This window comes from Xiphophorus hellerii, chromosome 23 (genome assembly GCF_003331165.1).
Source record: "Xiphophorus hellerii strain 12219 chromosome 23, Xiphophorus_hellerii-4.1, whole genome shotgun sequence".
NCBI lineage: Eukaryota > Metazoa > Chordata > Actinopteri > Cyprinodontiformes > Poeciliidae > Xiphophorus > Xiphophorus hellerii.
The window spans coordinates 32,054,204-32,081,012 of NC_045694.1; the positions used below are offsets into that span (position 1 = coordinate 32,054,204).

The following is a 26,809-nucleotide window of genomic DNA, read 5'->3' on the forward strand; positions in this document are numbered from 1 at the left end:
AGGAAACAACATGATGTAGAAATATTGAAGTAACATCTAAAGACATCAGCCAGGAAGTTAAAGTTTGGGTGTAGACTGACAGTATTGTCCATTTGGAAGACCAAAATGGGTTAAGGACAACAAAATCAGTGTTTTGGTGTGGCCACAACAAAGTCCAAAGGGCTGTTTCAAAAAACTAAATTAATTAAACCTTGATTCGGCTTTACAAAAGCGGCAATTCTGTGAAGCTAGCCTGCTCTGGACCAGGCTAACCACCAGTCTTAGTTAAGCCTGAAGCCTTATCTGTTCAGTCAGTGGTCACACTGATCAGAAACCATTAAGTCTTGTCTGGTTCCATTTTCTTATCTGCTTTGGTCCTTTTTTATCACCCTGCATTAAAATACCATTAATTCATATTCAGTCAAGTACTATTATTATAACACTATGATAATAGAAAATAGAATTATCAGTTTTAAAATGATCCATATGGCCTCTATTGCTGTTTGATTGTGTTTCTGAAGACCTCTGTTCAGTTTGTCACAAAGGCCTTAATAGACCATTGCAGAGGATTAGAGAAATGATTGATAAAGAAACAAAGGTATTATTACAATCAGGCCAAATCATATTATTTGTAGAATACCTTACTGATGAATTTTAACCTAACTTAAAATAATGTTCACAATGTAAATTAACTTTATTTTTTGCATATAATTAAACAAATGCAGTTTAAATCACACAATATTTAAAACAAGTACTTATTTACATCTTAAACATCTATTTTGCCTCTGTCCAGGGGGCTGATAATAAAATAAATTTTATAAGCTCAGTTACAATTTATGGAGAATAACCTCGCTGCAGCAGACAGAAAGGGGCGGGGACAGACCAGATGTCACTCCCATACCTTATTTGCAAACGGCGCCATTGCACTCCTGAACTGAAGGGGCGCTATTTCCTATATTATCTACGGCAGAGGTCTCAAACTCCAGTGTTCTGTCCTGCAGTTTTTAGATGTGCTACAAGTACAAAACACTGGAATGAAATGGCTTAATGACCTCCTCCTTGTGTAGATCAGTTCTCCAGAGCCTTAATGACCTAATTATTCTATTCAGGTGGTGCAGCAGAGGCACATCTGAAAGTTGCAGGGCAGTGGCCCTCCAGGACTGGAGTTTGACATCTGTGATCTACAGTGTGACGGTTTTTATCTTTAGAAATCGTTTTGGATTCCAGACATGATTAAAGCATAATTACGAAATAGAATATATTTGTATATATATGGTATATAGTATATTTTAATGAGATAGTATCTCATTATAATGCACTTTTATTATTTTAACGCTATGTTAGAAAATAGAACGACTGATGGAGATAGTTATCTCCATATAATAAGATAACTTTGTTCTTTAATTAGAGTGGGAGAAACGGGCTTCCATACATTAAAATCATGCAGTGAAGTCTTTTATTGTCAATATTCAAAGCAATATGATGACTCTTCAATTAAATGCCTTACAACATTTAATTTCTCTTTGGGATCAATAAAGTATTTCTTAATTTGAATGTCTTCTAGGATTTCAAGATCAAGATGGAAGAATCTACATAGACCAAAACTGTTTCAAGGAAAGTAGTTTTAAAAAAAAGAAGAAAAGAATAAAGTAGAGTAACAATTACAACAATGGATGGATGGATTACCATCATTGTTAGAGTTTAGGAAAAATTGCTACTATACATACATTTTACTCAGAAGGCTAGAGTAAGATGTTAATTATTGCATCTATTATTATTATTATTAACTTATTTGACATTTGATGTCACATGTGCTTACAGTGAAACGTTTTGCTCATTTTCACATGAAAAGGAAAACTATCCTCAATTAGACACGTTTTCAAGGCTGATGTTGTTCTTCAAGTCTTTAATGTTGGCCCACTGTATAACTGGGTCAGATACTCCAGTTCTAAATGGAGCACAGTTATCAGAAATCACCAAAAATGTCTCCAAACTAAATGAATATCAGTTGTTAACGAGACAATGTTTACATCATGATAACAAACATCATATAAAAAAGGCTTGATTTATGTTCTCCTATAAAATCCTGGAATAAAACCGTTTCCATATGAGCATCTTGCAGATTTGGACCCATACTACAGATATCCAATGATTACTGACATGACAACAACCCAGCTGCAGAGCATCTGGGAGATTTTAAAAAAACATTTGTTTAAATCAGCTCTAGCTGGTCAAAGACTGAGCCATCTACACCAAACAAACTCAAAAGAGGAAGAACAAAGAACACGCAAGCCAACAGCATTCAGCTTCATTATATTTAAAAAGAGAAGATACAAAAAGTGATTAAATGTTAGGTAAAATACTCACAAAACTACATTTTAATTTATGGAATTTGCAGTGTTCCAAATACACCAAGAAACTGATATTTTTTGAAGCCTTAAATGAATACTTAGTTTCTGTAATTACATTCCCACATTCATGATTTCTGTAGCTTATTGCAGATTTGCCTACTTGCAAAATCCAGAGATTTCCAAGTCCAGAGATTTCAAAATAATAAAAACAGGAGATCACTTCCAATGTTCCATGATTCCTACAGGATCCTATCAAAATAAGGTTTAAGTCTATCCTTAATCACCACATACTGGCACACAAATCTTCAGTCATCCACATTAGTTTTGGTTTTCCAGAGACACACACCAGGCAAGTCAGGAAAATCAGGAGGAGGCAATACAAAAGCTGCCACTGCTTGCTGGATGAACTAAACATTTGACATGTTTCTGATTGTTGCTGCTGTCCAGGAAGTTCTCGTCCTTTCTTCAGGCTGTGGTGCCTGTCCCAGCGTCAACAGGGCCTCAGCCTCCCACAGCTACTGGGAGCTTGGATACTTCAGGCAAAACCTGTTAAATGCATCATAAATGGCCTGTCTGGAGGAAAAAGAGAAACATCATCTAATTATTTGGCTGACATAATGATGCCTAAAGCCAAGGACGAAAGGAAATTACATTAAGAGAAAAAATACATAAAAGCCATAACTCTGTTGAGGAAGCCAGGTTTTGCAATGCAAAACAGTAAACAAATAAACAAATAAATGCAAAAATGCATATTCAAAACAAATGACAATCATGGCAGATTAATGAAATTCAAAAATTCTTTATTAATCCCAAAGGGACATTAAATAATAAATAATAAAATAACCTCTACATTTGTGTGACCAAAAGCATACAAGTTGCTTTTGGTCTTTAAAGGGGAATTATCATGTACTTTCGAGGCACATAATAACATTTTGTTGGGTTACCTTAACCATAACCCTAACCCCTATGTTATGTTCAGTTGTTATAAAAATGCTATATATCTCAAATATCACATAAAAGAAATTTGACATTGTAACTGAATGCCTTGAAACTGGGCTTCTGTCTCTTTAGGAAAGTCCTGCTCTTTCTGAAACTCCGTCTTCAGGTTTTTATCACATGGCTCCTCTATTGACCACTTGCACTTTTTTACCAGTGTTGCACTGAGAAGCAGCTCGGATAACGAGCTCAGCAGATCACAGTTCCACCAGGTGTTTGCTAATTGCTGCTGACGCTAGTCTGAAATCATGCGTTTTGCACTAGATGCAAAAATACTTGCTTGAAGAATTTCTCAAACTTGGATGAAAGGCAACACTCCAGATGTATTTTTGATGAGGGAATAACATTATGACATGATCTTTTCACCATAGTTAACTGGAATTTTGCCCAATTCCTTCACTCAGAGCTCAGTCTGACATGTACACACACAACATCACACTTCTGTGATGGTCACAACCAAACCTCCACTTTGTCACTAATCTGGCAGTAGCTCAGGGTTGCTGTCTAGTTGAATAATTCCCATCTGTGCTCAAACTTCTTGACATCTGCTAATGCAAATCTTTTACACAAAAAGCTTCATGTGTGTGACACAGAACCTGTCTTCCTTCTAATGGTATGATAGTTCCATGCTATATATTTTTATGTATTATTGTTTAAACATATGAAGGTGGCTCCTTCATATGTTTACAAAAAGGATTTTACTGCTTTGTCAGGCAGTCAAAACATGTGCAAAACATGCTTTATGAAGTAGTATTTCTTTGCAGTTTTAAAAGAAAATATTTCTTTCACTGAACTAATTTGTAATATATCAGTCTTTCACAGATTGTTGCATCTCGAACAGAGTGTTAGGCATTATTTTAGGCATTATCAGCACCTTAGGCATTTTTAATTAGTTTAAAGTAAAAATAATGCCTAAGGTGTGCAACATTTCCCAATCTAAGTGTTCATCACCATCAAAAGGGACATAAAGGCAGCCAGAAGGGACTGGGAGACAAAGCCTTGTGGCTAAGGCACTTCAATGGCTTCATCTAAAATCTTAAGAGTGGTATTCAACATGAAAGAATAGATATAGATTCTTGCAGTGTAGTAGTGCTTGAGTCCGGTCTTGGTCTCAAGATGACTTTTTAATAGTCTCGTCTCGGGTAATGATGTGACGTTCACAAATGATCCGATTCCTTGAACGGCTCTTTATGAATGGTAGGACTCAAGTCTCAGTGTGAGCCGTTCTTAGCTTTTGTAATGTTTTGCACACATTGCAGTAGTTATTATTATTCTCTTTAATTGAAAATATATAATCTGCAATGAATAAATGAAATAGAACACGGTAGGATCACACAGAGTGCATGCTCATTGCTCTGTTTTTGTCAGCTGTTCTGCTGTGAGCTGCAGGTTTCATGCAGCTGCAGAGAGGATGAGGACGGTAATGATGTGCTTCACTCTTCTTGCTTGTTGCTCCTAAGCTAATGTTCACAGTGGAGTGTTTTTTTTAACCATTATTGTGTTGCCTTATTTATTATATTTAATGATGCATGAGATCAATTTTGTTTCTGCCAAAGCAACTCAAGTCCACTTTTTTTCTCTATTTGTCATATTTTCCTTTTATTTTGTTTCTATATTACAAATGGCACTAAAATTTTATCAATCCACAAGACACTTGTAAAAACACTAGATGGGCATTTTACATTGGTATCTTGAATTTTATCTTTTTTAAGGACATATACATATTTTTATCTGCAAGAACATCATTTTGTTATGTCATGTAGCATGGTGCGCTAGTCTGGGTCTCGGGTTAGGTGGTCTTGACTATAATACAGGTTTCTGAGGAATTATGTCAAAATCTAAGAAGATTTCTAACGAGTCTTTAGCTTACCTAAAGAAATTCTGTTTAAACAGGTAAGCACTGATGTGCCCTCCATTCAGATATCTGATTTCACATCCAGGCCAAATCTCCTGAAGGCTGAGGACTCCTGTTCGAGGGATGTAGGCGTCTTCTCTGGCCTGCACCACAATTATGAGACCAGTGTCTACGGGTACTGGAAGAGTCAGAAAACAGTATTTTACTTTTGTATACATTGTTGGTATTTAAAGACCTTCTACAAAAACATATTCAGTTGCATGATTTTCATGGCAAGTTGCCAGGGTAAAGTTGTAGCTCTTGTTTATTTAGAGGCAAGACTTAAATAACGTTAATACAATCAAATATTCTCTCAAGGCACGCAACAAGAAAGTTAAATTAGTTCAGAGGTCAGTTAATCCAAGTATTAAAAATGCAGTCAAGTTCAGTTTCTTATTCAAACTGGTTAAAAGGTTTTCTATAAAATGAAAGTCAGCAGATTGAGTCAGTGATTAGATGAATCCGTCCTGGGGGGAGGGATTCCTTTGACAATGCCGGATAGTCAAAACACACACCAGGTCTGGTCAGTACTCATCTGAAACACTGTTAAAGTAAAAAAGCTTGGCAGGAGGACCCAGGAGTGATTTTTACACACAATAAACCAAGAATATGTTTATTCTTATTCTGTGTGAATTAGATCTATGTGTAGATCATATCTACACATAGATCTAATTCATATCTGTGACTAAGTTTACATCTAAACTTGAGTGATCAGAGATGTTTCCCTCTATTGATCCTTCCTTTGACAGACTGACCTCACTAGCACATATGTTTTGGGATTGTCATAACAATCTTTGAATACTATTTTTCAAACTTTTTCCAAAGTTTTGAAAAAAAAAAAAAAAAACTCAGATCAAGTCAGACCTAATTATGGATCCATTTGGTGTGAGGCTAGCTGCTGACTGACACACAGGACAGAAATATTTGTTTAGTGATTTTAATGGCACCATTTTGTGAGGTTGGAAACAGAACACACACACACACACACTCCCAACCTCTACCTCACTTGGCTTTAATAAAAGACATACTGGGACATTTAAAACATGGGGGAAATAAAAATTCATTCAAATGCAACAAAAAAGAAAAGGTATAGTTTCTGAGAGTGTTGTAGTCAGATTTTTTACTCCACATGGCAATCCTTCAATTGTTTCGGTACAAATATGTGCCTCAGTTTGGTACAGCAATGTATAAGACATCCTCTGATGTTTGATTTTCTGGTTTTGAGCATTCACATTTTTGTACCACAATAATAAAAAGAAGATTAAAAAGATAGCGAAAATCACAAAAGATAGGAGATAATGCAAAATCGGAGAGTAGTAGGAGAATGCAGCAGAGTGAGAAGCTAAATTGGGAGAAATATGATCTCTCTTTTTAATTTTGATTCAAACTCTTACTGCGGCATTTTTAATCAGTCAGAGGCTTTTAATTGTATTTTGTGGACTTCCTGATAGTGAAGAGATGCAGTAGTCCAGCCTAGAAGTAACAAATGCAGGGACTAGTTGTTTATCATCACTCCTATATGTTTCTAATTTTGCCAATATTCCTGAGTCCAAAGTGCTAGTTGCAAGATTGTAACATCAAATTTTACTTGAACTTGCAAAAAAAACCAAGACATCTGGCATGTCCAGAGGAGGCACTGACATGGAAAAAGGAGGTGGAGTGTAAAATGAAAAGAGTCCTTCAAGAGTCCTTTCTCCGACTCTTGAAGCATTTATCATGGAGAGGATCATTTGCCAGACACCAGGCAGGGAGGAACCTGTGAACTCAGGTAGAAGAACTTACCAGAAAAGTTGGCCATGTGTGTGCATTCATCCATTACTCCTTTCATGAAGCTGATTGACTCTGTGTGTAGCGATGGCCGACAACATTTGTGGGAGTTCATCTTCTTCCCATGACCCACACTGTGAGCAGTGATGGTTCTAAAACACAAAAAGGAACCAACTCCTTAACTTTAAAGTCTAGGTGCTAACACTTTGCAAGAGGAGGTAAGGATTTTAAACTGAACAATAAAGATTAGTTCAAAATACTGACATGCATTAAGTTCTTGAGTGGTGGAAAGCTGTATGTATGAGAGTATTTTTAAATGGCAGGTTCATTTCTTTATTCTGTGTTTCTAGATCTGATTATAGATTAACATACTGAGGATTTTGGCTTCCTGTCTGAAAAAAATAGTTTTATTTAAATATAAGGATTTCTTCAGGAAATGTAACATTTCTCTGCTTGCTTCATTCAGTGAACTGTTATTGACTAAATAGATGTAGTAATGGTCTCAAACAACAATTACCCGATATTAGTTCCGCTGCTGTTGACTAGTGATGAGCTGACTTCAGACTGCGTCTCCACTTTAACGAAGCGACCATCTTTGATTGGCAGAGCTCCAGCAAGGCCAAGCAGATTCCCTAAAGAGTCCACATTCCTCTGCAGTTCTGTTCCCATCTTAAAAGAATCAGCCTGACAGGCAGAGGCATAAAGAGGAAACAATAAGCATAACACTTGTGCTGTGGGATGAGGTCTGTATATTTGTATTTGTTCACCTTACTAATTAACAGATTTTTTTCCATTCAAATTTCATAAACCTTATGGAATTATGAGATTATAACTATTCATTCCATGAGGGTTGTGAATAAATGGAATTGTTATGCAGTAATTTAGTGATGTTCAAGGAATGATGAGATGTTTACCCCACAGTACTCCAGCAGCTTGATGATCTCCGTCTCATACACTGAATTAATTGCATACTGCTTCTCCAACTCGGCCCAGTTTACTGCTCTGCTAAGCACACCCTGGATTCATACACACACATTACACCAGCTCACTCTTAGTTTGATGGAACAACTGAAAGAAAACAGAAACACTACTTGGCAGGTCTCAACCATCCATTAAAGCACAAGTTCTAACGATCTTTCAGTGTTTTTCTTTAGACATTATGTCTAAAGACCATCACAGGCTACACTGTACAGCCATAACACAAGTCGACCAGCTGCGGTCTGGACAGCTGGTTAAAATATAGTGAATAGGAAACTCGTAGTGGTGGAATTAAACTTGGTCCATGTTTTTGCCTAAATTTGAGCCGAAATTTTTATTTGATGCTGTTTACATTTTTCAGCAATGGGCATTTGACGTTTTTCACAAACTGCTGACAACATTTTCTTCAATCAAGAAAAGGTTTAAAGTTCAGTCACTCTGGCAATAATAATAATAATAATAATCTTTATTTAACTAGGTTTGTCCCACTGAGATCAAAAGATTTGTCTGAGAGTTGGGTTAAAAAACTTCAATTACACCACATAATTACATTAAACGTGTACAAACAATAAAATAAAATATACACAAAGCCACTCAAACTAAACAATAGCATTTTTGCAACTTGAAGAATTTGCACTTGTAAACTAACAGCACTCTTGAGCTGATCCCATCAATTTTCAATCTGGATTGGAGGAAGTCTAATAAATCCCAAACTGTGGAGGAGAACATCGACTTCTTGGAGTTTGGCTCCATAGAGTGCAGATATGTTGCAGAATCCCATCTCAACATCTCTGCACTGAGATTGCCTCCAATGGTTACAAGCATTGCTTTGCCCCACACCACCAAACTGCCTCCACCCAAAGCTTTTTGCTACTGGAAAAAATAGTATTTTGGAAGGTTTTCATGGCCATAACACAAATACTCAACTCATAAATGCATTTTCTTTACGAATGTGAAAGAGGCTTTCTAAGGGTAAAAGATTTTTAGAATATTGTTACAAATAATAACCAGACATGTATTTCCTTCCTTTTGTGCTATGTTATGTTTATCTGCAAGATTTTAGAAACAATGCCTTACCGTGGTGAACACACTGGAGGCAGTAGACCACGACAGACAGGGAATCAGAGGAATTGGTTTGGGCCAGTTGGTCACTGCCAGAGATGCCATCTAGACACAAAACAGAGTCCATGAAACAAATGATCTGTACATAGAAACCATCTCATCATAAGATAGCCTTCTTTTATTTTCATTATTCAAAAAGATTTTAGTAACTTTATGGAAAGATGGTGAAAGATGACTTTCTGGGTGATTAGAGTGGAAAAAAACTCCCCAGGATACAGTGTGGCAACACTGGCTGGTATCATTTTATCAAACATGTCTGTCCATGGAGCTTCAAGGTTTACTGACTGGCTGACTGCTTGGAAACAGCTGGAAACAGAGCAATTACCCCATCAGTTCCAAAAAGAAATCACAAATTTGTACATGTAAGATCAGGACAAAATGAAGTTCACTTTGGAAATCACCAATGAGTTTACCTCCTGCTGAGTATTGAAAACACTGTAAACATGTTGCTGGGATCAGGCACAGATGACATCTGGAGTTGTCTTTATGCAAAAAAGGTTTTATTTATCTTTTCCACTGAACATAATAACCCAGCTTGACTCGCACTCAGTGCCAAACGAGCCACAGCAAAACAAAGCAGTACACAGAATGAAAAAGGCACGTTCAAGGAACATATGTAAACATCGGCGTTCAATGGCGTCTTGGAATCATCAGCACTGCAGATCAAGGCAGGAAATAGACAGGAAAAACATTGTTTCTGAGTGTTAATGTCCACAGGTACCCAACACAATTTGTTTATCAATTATTTTTATCAATATCTTCAAAAATCCAAGGCAGAACATCAGCATAAAAATGGATCTGCAGGTTTAAACAGTGATCAAAGACAAAAAATCATGCAAACTTAAAGCGGTCAGCAAAAAGTAGACTCCCCCCCATCACCCACTCACTAAAGTCACCAGGTGAGCAACAATCACTAGAAACACCACGTGATCAAGAGATACACCTAGCCACAACATAGATGGTCTCGTCTTCTCAAATATTGCTTTTGACAAAGAAATACAAACATTGAAACTTATTTTAACATGTTAACAAAGACACAGGACAAAAGGATGTTGCCATATTCATATGTCCACACCTGCTAAATGACTATAAGTCACATTGTTTCCTAGGGTTTGCCACAGACAGTTTCTCCAGAAGAACATCTTTCAGGTGAAATGAGGAACAAGTTAGCAATTTTCAGGTTACTGAGGGCCAGGCTAAGGTGTATGAGTATATTCAATCTACTCACATATCCTCCCATAGAGATGCCAGTCATTCCTAAGGGCCAGTATCCTTCTCTCTCCAGCCAGCGCAGCAGCACAGTTGACTCCAAGATCAACGCCCCTCCCATCACAAACAGGTCCGACACATTCTTTAGACATGACCTCCTGAGATACAAAAATAACTTAATGTTAACTGGCGGGTCTTATAGCTGTCAATTACAATCTCATGTGCTACTGCCACGTTGGGAAATCTCTGATTATTATCTGCTTCTACAAAACAGGCCACCACATGTTTAGAGAGTTCACTTACAGTTGGTCTTTGGGTTTGCGATAGCCATTTGACCTGTTGGTCAAGGAACATAAAAAGATTGCACACACTACAGCTGCATGTTATGTATTGAAAAACTAAAACCACACATTTCTGTTGGAATTCCTAAGTGGGTAAGATTCATGTTAGAGCTATGTGTGCTCTGACTGTAGGGCAGTTTAGTGAAGACAACAGCAGGCTTGTTGTCTCCACTAGACAACAAGCCTGATGCACTCGAAACTGTGCATCAGTTTGGTGAGGCGTTCTTCATCCTAGTCCTCCCAGGAACAACCTGAGCTGGGAGAGAAATCTTTGCAGCATTTGCATCCGTATAGTTCTATCAAACTCCTTCTTTCCATTGCTTGTTATCAAATCAAAATAAAGCAAGGAGACTGAACATGAACAAGAGCTCAATAATTCTTTCAAGGGAAACAAGCTTGTCATATTCTTAAAAATACAATTCAAGGTTAATTAAGAAAAATTTTTTGTTGAAATAAAGTTTATTTTTTACAAATGAAAGAATTTATACACAAATACCGTAATAATAAGCTGAGAGTTTTTTCATGATCCCAAAGAGGGATCTTCAGGTAAATAATTACTTTTGGTTTAGTAGGTACAAAGTTGAATAAGTTAGGGATCGTTTTTCCAACCTTGAGCCTTGTTAAGGTTACCACTTCTCTACACAACCAAAACTAGGTCATGAGTGTCAAACTACAAGGCAAGTTCAACCATCTAACACTGGCATTGAACATATATACACACTACTAAAGCAGTTTAACAAAGAAAAACTGAAATAAATGTATTTACTTGTGTATATGGACACATTGCCGGTTTAGGCATATGCTCAAAGACATATAAAGGATATAATACGGATTTTCCAGAAGCAGAGAAGCCATTCCTGCCTCCTTGATCATGGGCCTGGCCATCAAGGTCCGACGCCGCCAAAAAAACTACAAACATAGAAGAGACAAATAGAACAGAATGAGAAAATCTCATAGCACTCTTTACTGAACTGATGTGTAGTTCCGCTTGGACTGTAAATTCTCCTACTGCAGGTCACTGGAGACGTGTGAGAAAGATTGCTGCTGCAAAGCTGACTGCACTGTTTTTTCTTTTGTTTTTTAATAGAATATTTTTGGCTCTAGTGGCCTTTATTTGATAATGGACTGACAAGATGGTGTTTTATGAAAGAGGGAGAAGTCATGCGCCAAAGGTCAATAATGGGATAGGGCCCTAACCTATGTTAGGAGCTTTAGTTTAACCTTTGAGTCTGGTTTTACTTTTTTTTTTTTTTTTTTTTTTAAACTTTATTTTTATTCAATTTTTAAACATACAATGACATACAATCGAACATGAGGGCTAGGGCAGGTGGAATGAATTCACACTGATAGGCATTACAATGTTACAGACGTTTCACTGTTTAAAATCACAAATGGAAAGTAACAAGGAAAACTCCCAGGTGTCTGTCCGAGTGATGTGGAGTCACAGACATCATCTGTTACACAACTTTGGCAATAAAATGATCCCATTTTTCCCAGAGTTTCTCTCCTTTCTCCTTCTTGAGCCGTATTGTAAAAGTCAACATTTCCATATCGTGGATCAGGTTTATAATATTCACAAGAAGCTTCAGAGTTGGAGGTCTAGGTTGGAGCCAACATTTAGTAATCGCTTTCTTGCTCGCAATCAAAAGTATCTTCAGCAAGTATGCTTCCCCATTACTGAGTCCCTCAGGAAGTATTCCGAGGTACATAACGGAAAACGAAAAGGCTAAAGTTATACCCAGGATTTCATAGATTACTCGATTAACATCCTTCCAGAAAGTCTTCAACAGAGGACAGTCCCAAAAAACATGAAAGCAGCCCGCAGAAACCACACCGCACTCCCTCCAGCAACAGAGCTGTGAACCACCCAGCTTTGATCTCTGCTTTGGTGTAATAAAAAATCTGATTAGGTTCTTCCAGCCGAAATCGCGCCATGTTAAGGAATTTGTGGTAGACAGAGTGTTTCTCCAAATATGCATCCAAGCCTCAGGTAAAATTATTACGTTTGCTTCCTTTTCCCATCGTTGTCTAATATAATTAGTTGAGTTCTTATTCATAGATGTTAAGTTTCTGTAACATTTGCCGATGGTGCCTTTTGTATTTTTGCCAGCATATGAATCTATAAATCTTTGTAATATTCCTGGCTCTGTATCCAGGTCAGGGGTTTTGATTTCCTTCCTAAAGAAACTTCGGACCTGCAAATAACGGTAGAAATCTTCTCTGCCCATCTCATAAGTCCGGCACAAATCCTCAAATTTTACCAGCTCCCCATTTTTAATTATCTTACATAATGCAGTGACTCCCTGTTTCGCCCATCTTCTATATTTGTGGTCTATCGATGCTGGGAGGAAACGCGGGTGGTACGCAGGCCAACTCAATACTCCTATCTGTTTGTGGAGATTAAACTTTTTAACCACCTCTGCCCACTTTTTCAAAGAGACATTCAAACATAAATTTTGTAGTTGGTATACCTGGGGCAGCCCATCCAGGCATCCCAGAACAGACTGTATGGGAAAGTCCAACAAAGAAAGCTCAATGTCTTTCCATTTAGCCTCATAGGCTGGATTACACCAGTACACCAGAGGTTTAATCTGGGCAGACATATAATAATCCACCAGGCAAGGCAGGCCCATCCCGCCCTGATCCCCAGGCAGCTGCAGTGTCGAGTATCTTACTCTTGGCCTTTTATTGCTCCATATAAACCTTGAAAAACGCTTATCCCACTCCCTAAATTGTTTTGCTGGAACTTCTACTGGAAGTGCTGCAAATATGTACAATAGTCTCGGAAGAACATTTATCTTTATTGTTCGGATTCTGCTGCCGAAGTCAAGGGGGAGCAGGCTCCACCTGTCCAGGTCCTCATATATTTTCTTATTTATTCGTTTATAATTTATTTCATATAATTGAGCCAAATTTTTTGTTAGTATAACACCCAAATACTCTATTTGTAGTTGATGCCAATTGAATTGATAACTATTTATTAACTGTTTTGATGGGACAAAATGGAAGGTCAAAATTTGAGTCTTTTGTATGTTGAGTTTATAACCTGAGAGTCTGCCATATGTTTCCAGAATGTTCATAAGTGATGGAATACCAGATTCAGGGTTTTTAATTACTACTAAAACATCATCCGCATACAAGCATATTTTGTTTTCCACATTCCCTATTGTCACCCCCTCCAACCCAGACTCCTCTCTAATAACTTGAGCCAGTGGTTCGATAAAAAGATTAAAGAGTAGTGGGCTTAATGGGCAGCCCTGCCTACATCCTCGTTGTAATGTTATATGATTCGAAAGGCTTCCATTAATTTTAATTCTTGCTTTTGGCGAAGTATACATATTTTTTATACATTGAATAAATTTATCACAAAACCCAAATCTTTTCATTACTTCAAACAAAAACTCCCACCCTACAGTATCATATGCCTTCTCTGCATCTAAGCTGAGAAGGACTGCACTTGATTTTTCTTTAACTATATGATCAATAACATGAACAGCCCTTCTTATACTGTCATGCGTTTGTCTATTACCAATGAAGCCCGTCTGATCCTCATCTATCAGGAAAGGCATCAGGGTACTTAATCTCTTAGCTAATATTGCAGCATATAGTTTGTAGTCTATATTTAAAACACTAATTGGTCTATACCCTTTAGGATCCGTTTTGTCTTTCCCCACCTTTGGTATGACCGATATAAACGCTTCTCGCCATGATGGCGGGAGAGCGCCCCCTGCCAGGGTGTAATTGAAGGAAGCCTTTAATAGTGGGAGAACAGATTCCTTCATGGCCTTATACCACTCAGGGGGGAACCCATCACAGCCCGGTGATTTGCTGGCCTTAAGATTTGATATCCCACGGTCAACTTCCTCAGCTGATATTTCTGCCATTAACTTGTCATTCTGGTTTTTTCCCAGAGATGGAAGATCCAAGGAGTTAAGAAATTTTTGAATTGTTTGATTATCCATTTTGTCCGGCTGTGTGTACAGAGCTGCATAATACCCTTCGAATGATCTGTGAATTTCATCAAGTTTATTAGTTATTTTGTTAGTTTTTGGGTTCCGAACTTTATAAATTGTGTTTTCCACCTGTTGTTTCCTAAGCCTCCATGAGAGCACCTTAGCAGCTTTAGGCCCTGCCTCATAGTACCTTTGCCTCATATATTTAAGTTTTTTTTCAATATCCTCACTCAAAATTTTGTGAATCTCCTGCTTAATAGGCCTCATTTGTTCTAGTAAGGAGGGGCATTTGTTAATCGAATGCAGTTGCTCCAGTCTTTTTAAATTTTCCTGCAAGTCCGTTAGTTTTTTCTCTCTAATCTTCTTCAAATTAGCACATTTTGCAATTATTTTCCCCCTAATATATGCTTTAGCCGCATCCCACAGAATTGTAGGGCTAACTGTCCCATTATCATTAAATTCTAAGTAACTTTTAAGCTCCTCTTTCATTTCTGTTTTGAATGCAGTACTATTTAATAAACTTGTGTTGAGCCTCCATAAAGTGTTTTTAGGATTTCTAGTTAAATTAATTTTCATATCTAACCCAGAATGATCAGAAATGTCTCTTTGGCCTATTATACAATCTTTCACTCTGTGAAGGTCCCTATTGAACATAAAAAAATAATCAATTCTAGTATGTATGTTATGCCTATTAGAGTAAAAAGTAAATCCACGATCATGTTTATGGAAATATCTCCATATATCTGTGAGTCCCAATTCCTGAAGGATTTTATTGAATTGTTTTTCTAAGTGAGTCTTTCTTCTCTCTCTGCTAGTTGTATCCATTTTTGGGTTTAGGAGTAAATTAAAATCGCCTGCACATATACATGTGCCGTCTGCTTCTGCGGCCACAAGACTAAATACCTCCTTAAAGAAATTTATACTACTACCGGGGGGAGCATATATATTACACAGGGTGATCTTTTCCTGTTCCAACTTCCCCTTTAACAACACAAATCTGCCTTCTTTATCTTTATGTTCTGAAATAAAATCAAATCTGATGTTGTTTGATATAAGAATGGCTACCCCTCTTTTTTTCCCCTATCTGTGAGAAGCAAAATATGTTTTTCTATACCCCATTTTCTTTATTTTCTCATGTTCTTCATTTGACAAATGTGTTTCCTGTAAGAAATGAATGCCAACCTGCTCTCGTTTAAGCTTTGAAATGATCTTGCTTCTTTTAATGGGATTTTTTATACCATTCACATTCAGCGTCTGTATATTATAGCACTGCATATTCTCTAGACACCAATATGTTTTTTTCCACCTGCCTGACAACACTCCTAGCCCTCAGAACACACAAAGAACAAAAATACATAAAAACAGAACTTGTCATAACAATGAACAGGTCTTCCAAATAGGAGGATCCCTTATTCCTCTTAATGTAGGGGGAAGTGCCACTAAGTGGGGCCCCTGCCTAGTTGCCTACTTAAAGGAAGGAAACTGAAAAAACTAATTTAAGAGTCACCTGCATCGGTTCTTCATTACTCCAATTATGAAGGGGGGGTCACAGTCCTCACCATATTCCTGCGCAGAGACAGCCACCCCGTGACACACTGGTACTAATCAGATGGTCTGCTTCTCTCGCTGCAAGATGATCGGTTGTTTCTTCGGTGGGGATAAGGAAGATTATTCCACCATAGCAACGTCCTCTCCGCCTGGCCGCTGAAACACCTTCAGCTTTTCCCGTGCGCTCTGTCGCAGGCCAGGCGCGCTCCCAACGCGTCGCGGTCCCACTATATCCGTTGACAGAAGATTGTTGATCGCCTCCGCTGTGATGACTTTGGACCTGTTTGCAGACACCGGTCCCACCGTGAATCCACGTCTTCTTAGGTCCAGCGCAGCCTCCTCCGCGCTGCTGTAGATGATCATGCCGGAGTCAAAGTGCACACGCATTTTAGCCATCGGGGTTTGGAACCGGATAGCGTTTTCTTTGAGTGCTTTCTTAACCGGAGCATACTCTCTCCTCTTCAGTTGTATGTTTTCAGCATAATCGTGGTCGAAGAATATGCGTTTTTCTTGTATATATATAGGCTTCTTCCACGCCGCGCGGAGAATTTGTTCTTTAACGTTAAATTTCAGGAAGCGCACCACCGTGGACCGAGGTGGAGCCCCCGCTGGAGGCTGCGCACCCAGCGCTCTGTGGGCTCTCTCTATCCCCAGATTCTTCTCACTGCCTAGATCCAAACTGTCCCCGAGTTCAGTTTCAAGCATGTTTTCCACGTACGATTGCATTGAGGTACCTTCTGCATTTTCAGGGATGCCATATACCCGCAAATTATTCCGGCGTGAGCGTCCTTCCAAATCCGTGATCTTCTCCCGAAGTAATTTCTGGTCATTTAGCAGCTGGACGATAGCATCTCTCACTCCAATGTCCCATCTCTCTTTCTCTGCCATGCTCTTCTCCATTTCTCCAAGACGCTTACCCATCTCCTCAGTCTTGTTGATAGCGGCGCTAACCCGTTGATTTATTTCGTTTGTCAGCTCGTTCAATAGGACTTTAATTTCCTCCTTTAAGCTCGTTCTCACTTGCGCTAACTCCTTCTTCATTTCTGATTTGAGGTCCTGCATGCCCTCCGCCATTACTTCACTCACCACCTTTCTTAGTGAGCTAATTGTAGCAGGCAAGGCCTCATCCGCCATCTTATCTCCTTCCTCGACCGCGTGTGCTCCGCAGGCTTTGCTTTCGTGTCGCATTTCAGAGTTCCGAGACTGGACTCGTCCCTTCTTGTTTTTATCCCCACTCATTCTTCTTGAGAGAGAGTAACTTTTAACACGCTAAACCTTGGATTAGGGGGGTTTTTATATCTAGCGACGCAGGACCTCTTTTCTATGCTGCCACACTGTTCGCCATGACACCGGAAGCCTCGAGTCTGGTTTTACTTTTGACAGACATGTTAAGCCTCTGGTCCATTCCTATTTATATCATCCGAGAAATATTGTCAAATTAAGGTCCATTGTGTCACATCCATAGCTGGAAATAATGATGCATGCTTGTGTTTCATCATGTTTGGATTATTGAAATTAAATTTAAGCAAGTCTCAGCAAAACTTCCATACACCGTTTGCAAGTTGTACAAAATACTGCTACCAGCGTTCTGACAAAATACTCAAAGTTTTAATATGTGATTCCAATCTTGATGTAAATCCACAGGCTCTCATTTTTCCAGAATAAATAATTGTTTCAGAATTTTTGCTAGAGGTTGTTATAAATATGTTAAAATTATGACACACTGCTACATGATATGAGGTATTGTTAACGACACTGTTGCCCCCTGCTGGTCCAGGAGGGTTGAATGCTGCAAGTCAGTGACTCGATGCAATCTATTGAGTTTCCTTAGACACGGTATAGAGAATACTGCATTGTTTGACAACTAGGATCAAGAGGAATGTATGTATGATTGAACTGAAATGTCTTTTTTGTAAAGTGCCTTGAGACAACTTTTGCTGTGAACTGGTGCTAACTGAATCTGTATAATTATGAAACCCAGTGAATATCAAATGATTTTGTTTTATGACCTGAAACAAGAAAACTCAGACATTCAATAGTATGGGAATGAAAATGCAGAGAGCTTACATGATCTCCAGTCCCAGCTAACTGAATACATACTGGTCTGTTCCTCTGCCACCTCTTTGGTACAATAAATTGGAACCTGAAACAACACATATACTTGAAGTACTGCTTACACATTAGAAAAACACATTACTGTATGTAAGCTAAAATAAGAGTTAAAGTGACAAAATAGATTTTTCTTATTTATTGTTTTCTAGTTTAAAACATTACTCTAGACGAAAGTAATCTGCTACAGCATAGAGAAAAAGGTTTAATACCTTCTTTAATAACTTCTAGATGCATGTATTTCCCAAGAATATTTCTCAGTCTCATTCTTACATATTACATTCCATAAGTCATTATTAATCATTGTCATATGACAATGTGTATGACAAGCTAGAGAAGTGCAGCACTTCTGTAGCTCTAAAGTTTATTCTATGTTTATGATGCTCTTGTTGTAAAACATGCCTGGATAAACATGTTTATCCAATTGTACTTTCCAGTGAGCACTGTTTGGCCCAAACTCCAGAAGTGAAAAGAACATCATTACATTAGAAATTGGGACCAGATCTCCTCGCAAGATTTCAGACCAAGGAGTGAAAATAAGTAGCAAAAAGGGTCAGATGTGGACACGACTGTGTTCAAAGAAGTTCCCCACCGGTTAATTCCAATTAAGCTGTAGTCATTACAGCTTAATTAACTGATCCAAGAATGATCACCGGAACCAGGACACACTGCTATCATCATGAAAGGGGCCAACCAGCCATCACACATTCTTCAGTTCAGACAAAATTGGTGTCAATCAACTCAACTACATTTGTGCTGGTTTGTGCAGCAAAAACTTTTGCTTGTGCTGCTTTGGCTTTGAATATATTAATGAAAGTTTAAAGGTCAAAAGGTCAACCAGCAACCACACTTTTACAAAATCAAACAAAATTTGTATGAAATGTTTGTGCTATGTCGAACACAAACGTTTGACACAAATTTTGTATGCTTTGAAGAAGGTGGAGGGGAAAACTTCACTCAGGTTCTAGACCTTTCTAGAACCTGAGGAATATATTCAACAAGTACTTTTACTTTCAATACTTTAATGTATTTTTAAAAGAGAGTACTTACTTTTACACAAGTAAAAATGTTAGTGTAATAGTTTTTACTTAAGCAGAGTGTTTGAATAAGTTCTTCACCACTGACCAACCTGCTGTCTGAGAGCAGTTCCTAACAGAGAACTTTGCTCTCAGACAGACTTCACCGCTGGTTCCTAGAGGTTCTAACATTAGAATGGGAGGCAGATCCTGTGGAACCAGCTTAGTCTGTGAGGCAAACCCCATGTCTACGTTAAGTCTAGGCTTAAAACTTTCCTTTTTGGTAAAGCTCATGTTTAAACACAGGGTAATGTTTCTTAGACTAAAGCACTGATGTCAAATTGCATTCCTCGACTGCCAGAGTCCTGCAACTTTTAGATGTCTCTCTCCTTCAGCACCCCTGGCTCCAATATGAACTTATTAGCAAAGCTTTATAAAACTTGACTGCATGCTAGTGAGATAGTTTCACCATTTAGTGAAATGGTAAAACTATAGTCCACCAGTTTGACACTGGTGGACTAAAGGGTCACAAAAGTCGTCTGGGTAGCGTAGCAACCAGATGACAACTCCTGTGTTTCTCAGCAAAAATCTAAATTCAACTACCCAGTTGTGTATGGTGGGGAAGAATGCTGCTTCTCTGTGGCTCATCCTCTCATTCTAAGGGCTTAGGTTTTCTGTGAAGTTATTCTGCTATGTTAGGCTGCTGGAGGACAAACTTTATTCTTCTACGATTGTATGGTATTATATTTAAACTAAAAGATATTAATAAACAAAATTAAACCATGACTTATTTAATTTTGATATTTTGGAAATATGAATTAAAAACGGGATTGAGATTATCTAAAAACTCAAAGTTCTTATTATACTAGATGCAAATGTTTCCATCACAGATTCAAAGGATCACCAGACTGCCATGTTGGGTACCTTGCTTTGACAGCCTCTTGTGGCAGGATGCCTGGCACCAAATGCTCCAAAGGAGAAATGAAGAAACCATCATGGATGTGGCAGTCAGTGAGCTCCTCTGTCTAGGCAAAATGCAGAAGAAAAGATGATGAACAGAAAAACTTAGTACCAAATGTTTTTAAATAAAAGCCCAAAACAAACCTTGTTTATGTAAACAGGATAGTCCACAGGCACAAGTGTCTTGCACTTCTCTCTGTCTCCAATGATCTTTCGAAACTCAAAAATTCTGCAAAACACAAAAAACAAAGAATTAATTTTTGAAATCTTTGTATATTTAGTGTTGGGAGGAATAATGGAGGTCATAAATATCCATTCAATATTATCTGCTTATCCAAGATCAACCACTACTTCTAAACCTGTGGCTTGGGATCACCAAGTCGTCAGCTTGGTGAAAGCGGTCCTGGTACTTAAATAAGTGGTGGAGAGACAGGGGGTCAGGAGCAGGTCCGGGCAATGACCGCCCACAGCGTCAGCCGTGCGCCCCCCCCCCCCCCCCGGACTGGAAACTGTTTGTTGTTTTTTGCCTTAAAGTGGCCAACTCTCTGTTATTCCTATATTGATTTTGATACAGTTCCGCAAACCAGTTCCGCACTTCCCATATCTGTGCTCTCTTTCACTTGTTTAAGCAGTTAAAATTGTTTAATCCGTTGTTAACAAGTCGTACCATGTTTTTCTGAGCAGCCTTCAAACGCAACATGAGCGCTTCGACGCTCGAGCTTTTTACACCCTGTGCAGCAGAGACGGAGACCTGCTGCTGCTGTGCAGAGCTACACAGATGTGTGTTAGAATCATGGCAGCAAACCAGCAAAACGCAAAGAACTTTGAACAGTTTCTTCCCCAAACCAACCGACTGAGTTGAGTAGTTTCTGTTGATCGTGTTGTAATACCGTTGATCGTTGGCACTTGTACATTGTTTGGCCTGGTGAGTCTGTGTCGCAGTCCTTGTAAAGTTTGAAACATGATAATCAAAATGGAATAGCTCGATAATTGTGACAGAACAAAGAAGTGGCCTGGAGTTGATAGATACACACATCGGCCAGATGAGATTCCCCGAGTTAACCCAGTGCGGCCCTCTACCACCAATAGTTTGCCGCACGTTTAGGCTCTTTAAATATGTATATATTTGAAATGTTAAGTTGACATTCGTGACTACAAAATAGACCAGCAAATATTGCAGTAAGCATACTGCAAGCGAACGCAAAACTTATTGCGAGGGAAGGCAAAAAAACAAAATAAAAAACAAAAAAATTCCCCATGTCCCTAGAGGGCTCTGCAGTACCTTTAATAAATACATTGAAAAGTGAATGTATCAACCTGTCGTGTAGAACAGTTGCTGTGATTTCATTGTTTAAAAGTATTCCAATTTCCACTGTTTATAACTGATTTCGGGTAAATCCTGATGTTTTCAGGTGTGTGTGAAACAAATTAGTAATTAAAAAGGGGCGTGTGCGTCTGCGCAGGAGGCGCAATCGGGGAGGAAGACGCTCACCGTGGGATCTGTGCAGCGGGAGTTTTGACTTGTCTGAACGTTTAAAATTAGTAAAAATCAAAGGAAAGACATAAAAAACAGCGATCAAAGTTCGCCCCGTGCCACAGATAGTATTTTAGGAACTGGATCGGAGTTTGCACCCAGGAAACGGCGCCCGGTGCAAGTGGACGCCGCCAGTGCGAGAGGACGCCACTGAGGGGAAAGAAAAACGCTCCCAGTGAGATCTGGACTGTACTTTTCCTTTTGGGGATTTTTGCTGGTACCACTCTTTTTTCGTATCTTTTTTGGGAGGGGTTTTGACGTTAGGATTTTCATTTTGGATCGGGACTTTGGATCAAAACGGGGAAATACTTCGAAGACTTTGTTTATTTTTCGAGGATATGGAACTGCTTTGTGGACAATAATCTCTTTGAAAAAAGGATGGGAAAATTTTGGACATTTAATTAATTAGGTCTTTTGCTGATTCAAACCGAGTGACCATAACTATTTTTTGAGGGAATGTGGTTATCGATCTATCTATCAAGATAACTATTATTATTTCGTAGTATTAAAATTCTTTTTGAATAAATCATTGTTGCTAAGGATCAACTTATTTCTTATTGAGTGATTGGGTATTTATTTATTTTAACAAATTAATGGTGTAGCATACCTTACCTGATTCCTGGGACAGATCTCCCTTGTGTGTATTGTAAGTTCTGCTTTAAGCCGAATGTAACAAGCCTACTAGGACACTAGTTACCCCCCTGCTGCCTTGCAATCCTCCTCTGCCATCAGATCCAACTCACTGGGAATTCACCAGCATCTCAGTTCTAACTTTTCTCCTCTGGAAATTTCCACACTCAGCCATCCTCTAGCTTTTAACTCAATGATGCTTAAAATTTTATACATAAATTTATCCATAAATCCAAACTTTCTGCATTTCAGCTCACTCCCTTTCTGATCCACTCGCCTATCAAGGAAGAAAGATCATCCTTTCCATTTTAATTCTCATTAGTTTGTGCTGTGTCACAGTCATATTTTATGCAGGTAATCAGGTATCTGTCTCAGGTGTAAGGAAAAGAAGCAAAGCTTTTTCTCTTTTGGATTATATAACAGGGTATGATGAAGAGCCTGAAATAGGCATTACTTTTAACATAGTGTAATAATAAGTGGAATGGAATATTCAACCAAAGTTATTTTTGGAGTTTTGCATTATTCCAAGAATGTAAGCTCCAACATACAACAGACAACTAGTAAATAAACTTCTAGGTGGTAAAGCAAGGATTTTGTTACCTTTTGAGGTCTTCGGGCTTTCCCCATCCCCCAATGAAAAGTTTGGTGAGGAGAAGCCTTCTGTAAAATACATCCAGCCGACTCATACCCATGGACTAGACCTGGGCATCTACAGAGAGAGACATTAGCCGTCTTCACAAAGTAGATCAACCAGAACTTTATGGTACACAAATTACTACAAATTGAAGTCAAAAATGGTGTCAAAGTGAGAAACAGAGGGGGGTTGTGTGCAAATCCAGGACAGGAATATGATCTCAAAATGTTCAACATTTTATTTATGGAGACTAAATATGTCACACACAATTATTAAATATGTCAAACAGTCTGTGGAATATCAACATGTGTAAAGAATTTGTAACTAAACAACTTTATTGGCAATATAAAGACAGCAATGAGAATGCGCTAATTGCCTACGTCATTCACTTGTGTAATACCGTGCCTACAACAGGTGTTATGCCGAGAAACGCATGCCCTGTCGAGAGAACGCGCATCGCTCTAAACTCTCTCATATTAATGAGAAAACGGACTGAAATATGACTGAAGACGCAACTTTTAAAGATATTCATAACATTATCATGTTTCCTAACCCACCTAAAATGGTGGGTTTTATGTCACAGATGAATTGAAATAAATACGGCTTTGACACCTTTGTTGAGACATATGAGTCGAACGTTTTACACTCAGTGTCTGATGAAAATATTCTCCACTTATGTTTCGCAATTTTCCGCTTTTTCTTTTAACAGCTTAACGCATGAGAAAACAGAGGACCATTATGTAGAAAATGTGATATCAACTTTAACTGTCTAGTCTATTATATAGGAGGGGATGCATTTTAATTTCAAAGCCTGCCATTATCTGCATCCCCTGTCTATTGTCCTATTGATATGAAACTTATACCAGTAGCTCATAGAACAAGTGTGATTATGTAGAAACGGTTATTTTATTCTTAGTTCTTTATTTCTCCAAGTTAGCAGGAGGATCCATTTTTAGCCTGCCAATATCTGCATGCCCTGCCTATTTTCCCCAAATATTATCCTATTGATATGAAACTTAATATTTAGCAGAAAACAGCTAAAGAACAATGAGAGGATATTTTTAAATTTTATAATTTGGCCATTTGAATCGTTTTATTTTCAAATTGTCCATTAAAGCTGCAACAAGTGTTACCACCAACAAATGTGTCAAGAACCCCCCAGCTAACACAGATTGATGAATGTGTACTACTTAAAGAGTTAGATTTGAGTAAAGTGGGTTCTTTATGAATAATTTTTGCTGTCTTACCCTTTATTGTGAAATAATGCATAAGATTAAATAGTTCACTGACGCCAGATGAGGAAGGTCATCAGCAGCCTCCAAATGTCCCTTGCCAGAAAATGCATGCCCTGCAGTGTGAAAATATTGGATGGTTATGTGTTACATGAAATTTTCTACATAATGACACACATCCTCTGAGCTACTGGTATGACTTTCATATGTGTATGACACCTTTTGAGCTGGAAAAACAGGGGATGCAAATATTGGCAGGTGAATCATTTGCTTTGCCAAAGAAAATGCATCCTCCTGCTAACTTGGAGAAATAAAGAGTTAAGAGGAATTTCACCTTTTCTACATAATCACACTTGTTCTCTGAGCTACTGGTATAAGTTTCATATCAATAGGACAATAGACAGGGAATGAAGATAATGGCAGGCTCGTCCCCTACTATATTAATAGACTAGAAAGTTAAGGTTGATATCACATTTTCCACATAATGGACCTCTGTTTTCTCATGCGTTAAGCTATTATGGTGTTAAAAGTAAAAACGAGGAATTGCAAACATGGGAATGGGCGCTATATAAAAGTTAGGACGATTCCAAGGGTCCCTGACCGACAGGGGGCCCTCTACAAAATAGTTTTTTGTTGGTGTTTATAGAAATAGAAAAAAATTGGGGGCCCTGTTAATAATTAAATTAATCATCTTGTGTTTTTTTAATTGCTTTCAGCAGCTAAATGAAATATTACCCCTACCACACTACATAGCACACAATCATATTTGCCCTGAACACTCCTATGGATCTGCATGAAATGGTTCGTTCCTGCGGTGACGGTGTTCAGCAGCTGTCAGTAGAAAACATGGACGGTTGTAGCAGTTACTGTACTGCTAAGGAAAGTTGTAAAGTCAGGTTCCCAAAATTTGTAACCCAGTTTTTCTCCAAGAGAGGTGGGTAGACTGTGTAAGATTATCAACCATTTAGAACAGTTAGCTTAGCTAAAGACTACTGTTTGCCTTCTTTTCATTTAATGAATGAAGGGGGGCGGGGGGGTCTACCAACATATTCATATATTTAACTTCTTCCTGTACATTTTACGACACTTAATAGCTGAGTCAGTCAACAGAAGCTCTAACCCCCAGCCGGCATAACCCTTCACCCCTATCCCAGTGATAAAGGTGAGCAATACTGTGTTCAATGACAAGCTAGTTAGCATCATTCCAGAGAGTCTATGTAGATTTTTCCTGTCTGCTCTTTTTGCAATTACACAACAAAAGCAATATATTTATTACTGACAGAAATTCACTCTTTATAAAATGAGATCCTATTTGCATAGTGTATGCAGACTTTTGCATGTAAAATTCATTAGCAGTAAATATTGTGCTAGTATCAGTATTGGACCAAAGAAAGCAAGGCAGTTCCAAGCCTTTAAAATTGTGGCACTTTTGATGGGTCAGATAGACTCAAGAAATTATAACAGCAGGTGAGAAGGGGCCCAATTTCATTTTTTGTCATGGGGCCCAAGATTCCTGGCAGCGCCCTGATTGCGAAACATAAGCGGAGAATATTTTCATCAGAGATCAATAAAGGTGTCAAAACCGTATTTATTTCAATTCATCTGCGACATAAAACCCACCATTTTAGGACTTACATGGTTAAGAAACATGATAATGTTACGAATATCTTTAAAAGTTTCCTCTTCGGTCATATTTCAGTCCGTTTTCTCATCAATAGGCGAGAGTTTAGACCGATGCGCGTTCCCGCGACAGGGCATGCAATTCTCGGCATAACACCTTTTTCTTTCATACATTTTCGTGAAACAACCCTCAACAAATGTTTTACTCTAGCTCCAGATAACACAGTAGAAAGGGATTTTAGGAGAGCGCTGTGACAGTATGATCCAGAAACGAGACAAGAAAACCAGAACAATTGGAGAAAGGGAGATCACAATGGAGATAAGGTAATGAATGAAGGTCAGCGAGCACGAAACGACACATCGAAAACCTGACACTTCAGGGTAAGTTTCGCTTGTTATACAGACAGACGTACGCACGTACGTACTACCCCTCCTGTGCCCGTGACAGGTAGTAAGACACTTGTTAGAAAGCTGGTCAAAGTTCAGCTCACTGTTAGAAGCATGAAGGTAGCCTGCCGGATCCATTATAGTCAAATGATGAGCAGAGGATGGTCACGCTACCTCAGAGCATTCTTACACGGTAGGAGGTTAGGCTGCTTTTAAGGTTGCAGAAAACTCTGCGGCCGAAGCTCTGGGTGGAAGGAAGACAACCGAGTAAATTCAAGCTCCGTCCAAATGGATTTTCGTTTTTCTTTTGATTGTCGGTAATCGACAAATAGGAGCGCGGCCGCCACCAACTGGACTGGAGTATGAAACAGTAGAGAAACAGAAAAAAGCATCTAGATTGCGATTCTTTTTTCTTTTGTTTTATTTTCTTTTGCTTTATTTTCTATTCTTTTCTTTTCTTTCAAAACTACGAAATCAACACACTTTCCTGGTTTGTAGATTGAGCTTGCCTTAAAGTTTCACATTAGGGCTTTTTCACAAAACCAGGAT

At 38.4% G+C, this 26,809-nt stretch overlaps 1 protein-coding gene across 6 annotated transcripts; it reads right to left on the reverse strand.

Moving 5' to 3' along the window:
- Positions 1-1,855: 1,855 nt before the first annotated feature.
- abhd18 (abhydrolase domain containing 18) lies at positions 1,856-26,572 on the reverse strand. Of its 6 annotated transcripts, none has more exons than XM_032555679.1 (15): positions 26,435-26,572; positions 24,269-24,369; positions 22,988-23,096; positions 20,368-20,452; positions 20,188-20,288; positions 18,206-18,281; positions 11,462-11,546; positions 10,600-10,627; positions 10,316-10,454; positions 9,043-9,132; positions 7,902-8,003; positions 7,505-7,671; positions 7,003-7,139; positions 5,197-5,359; positions 1,856-2,903 (listed from the first exon to the last, which is right to left on the reverse strand). In XM_032555679.1, the coding sequence occupies exons 3-15, from the start codon at positions 23,077-23,079 to the stop codon at positions 2,846-2,848; spliced, it is 1,323 nt and encodes a 440-aa protein (XP_032411570.1). In that variant the 5' UTR covers positions 23,080-23,096; positions 24,269-24,369; positions 26,435-26,572; the 3' UTR covers positions 1,856-2,845. The 6 variants fall into 6 exon arrangements, with proteins under 6 accessions (XP_032411570.1, XP_032411569.1, XP_032411571.1 ...); XM_032555678.1 differs by having other exon boundaries at positions 26,365-26,572; XM_032555680.1 differs by lacking the exon at positions 24,269-24,369 and having other exon boundaries at positions 26,451-26,572.
- Positions 26,573-26,809: the final 237 nt, after the last annotated feature.

What these genes read in the sequence shown, in the direction of transcription:
- abhd18 (XM_032555680.1), bottom strand. Translation starts at nt 23,079, where the DNA reads ATGGGTATGAGTCGGCTGGATGTATTTTACAGAAGGCTTCTCCTCACC. An exon ending in AAGCCCGAAGACCTCAAAAG is followed by an intron (nt 20,453 to 22,987) that starts GTAACAAAATCC and finishes TGTGTTTTGCAG; the next exon opens with AATTTTTGAGTTTCGAAAGA. An exon ending in TAGCTGGGACTGGAGATCAT is followed by an intron (nt 11,547 to 18,205) that starts GTAAGCTCTCTG and finishes CTATGTTTGTAG; the next exon opens with TTTTTTTGGCGGCGTCGGAC.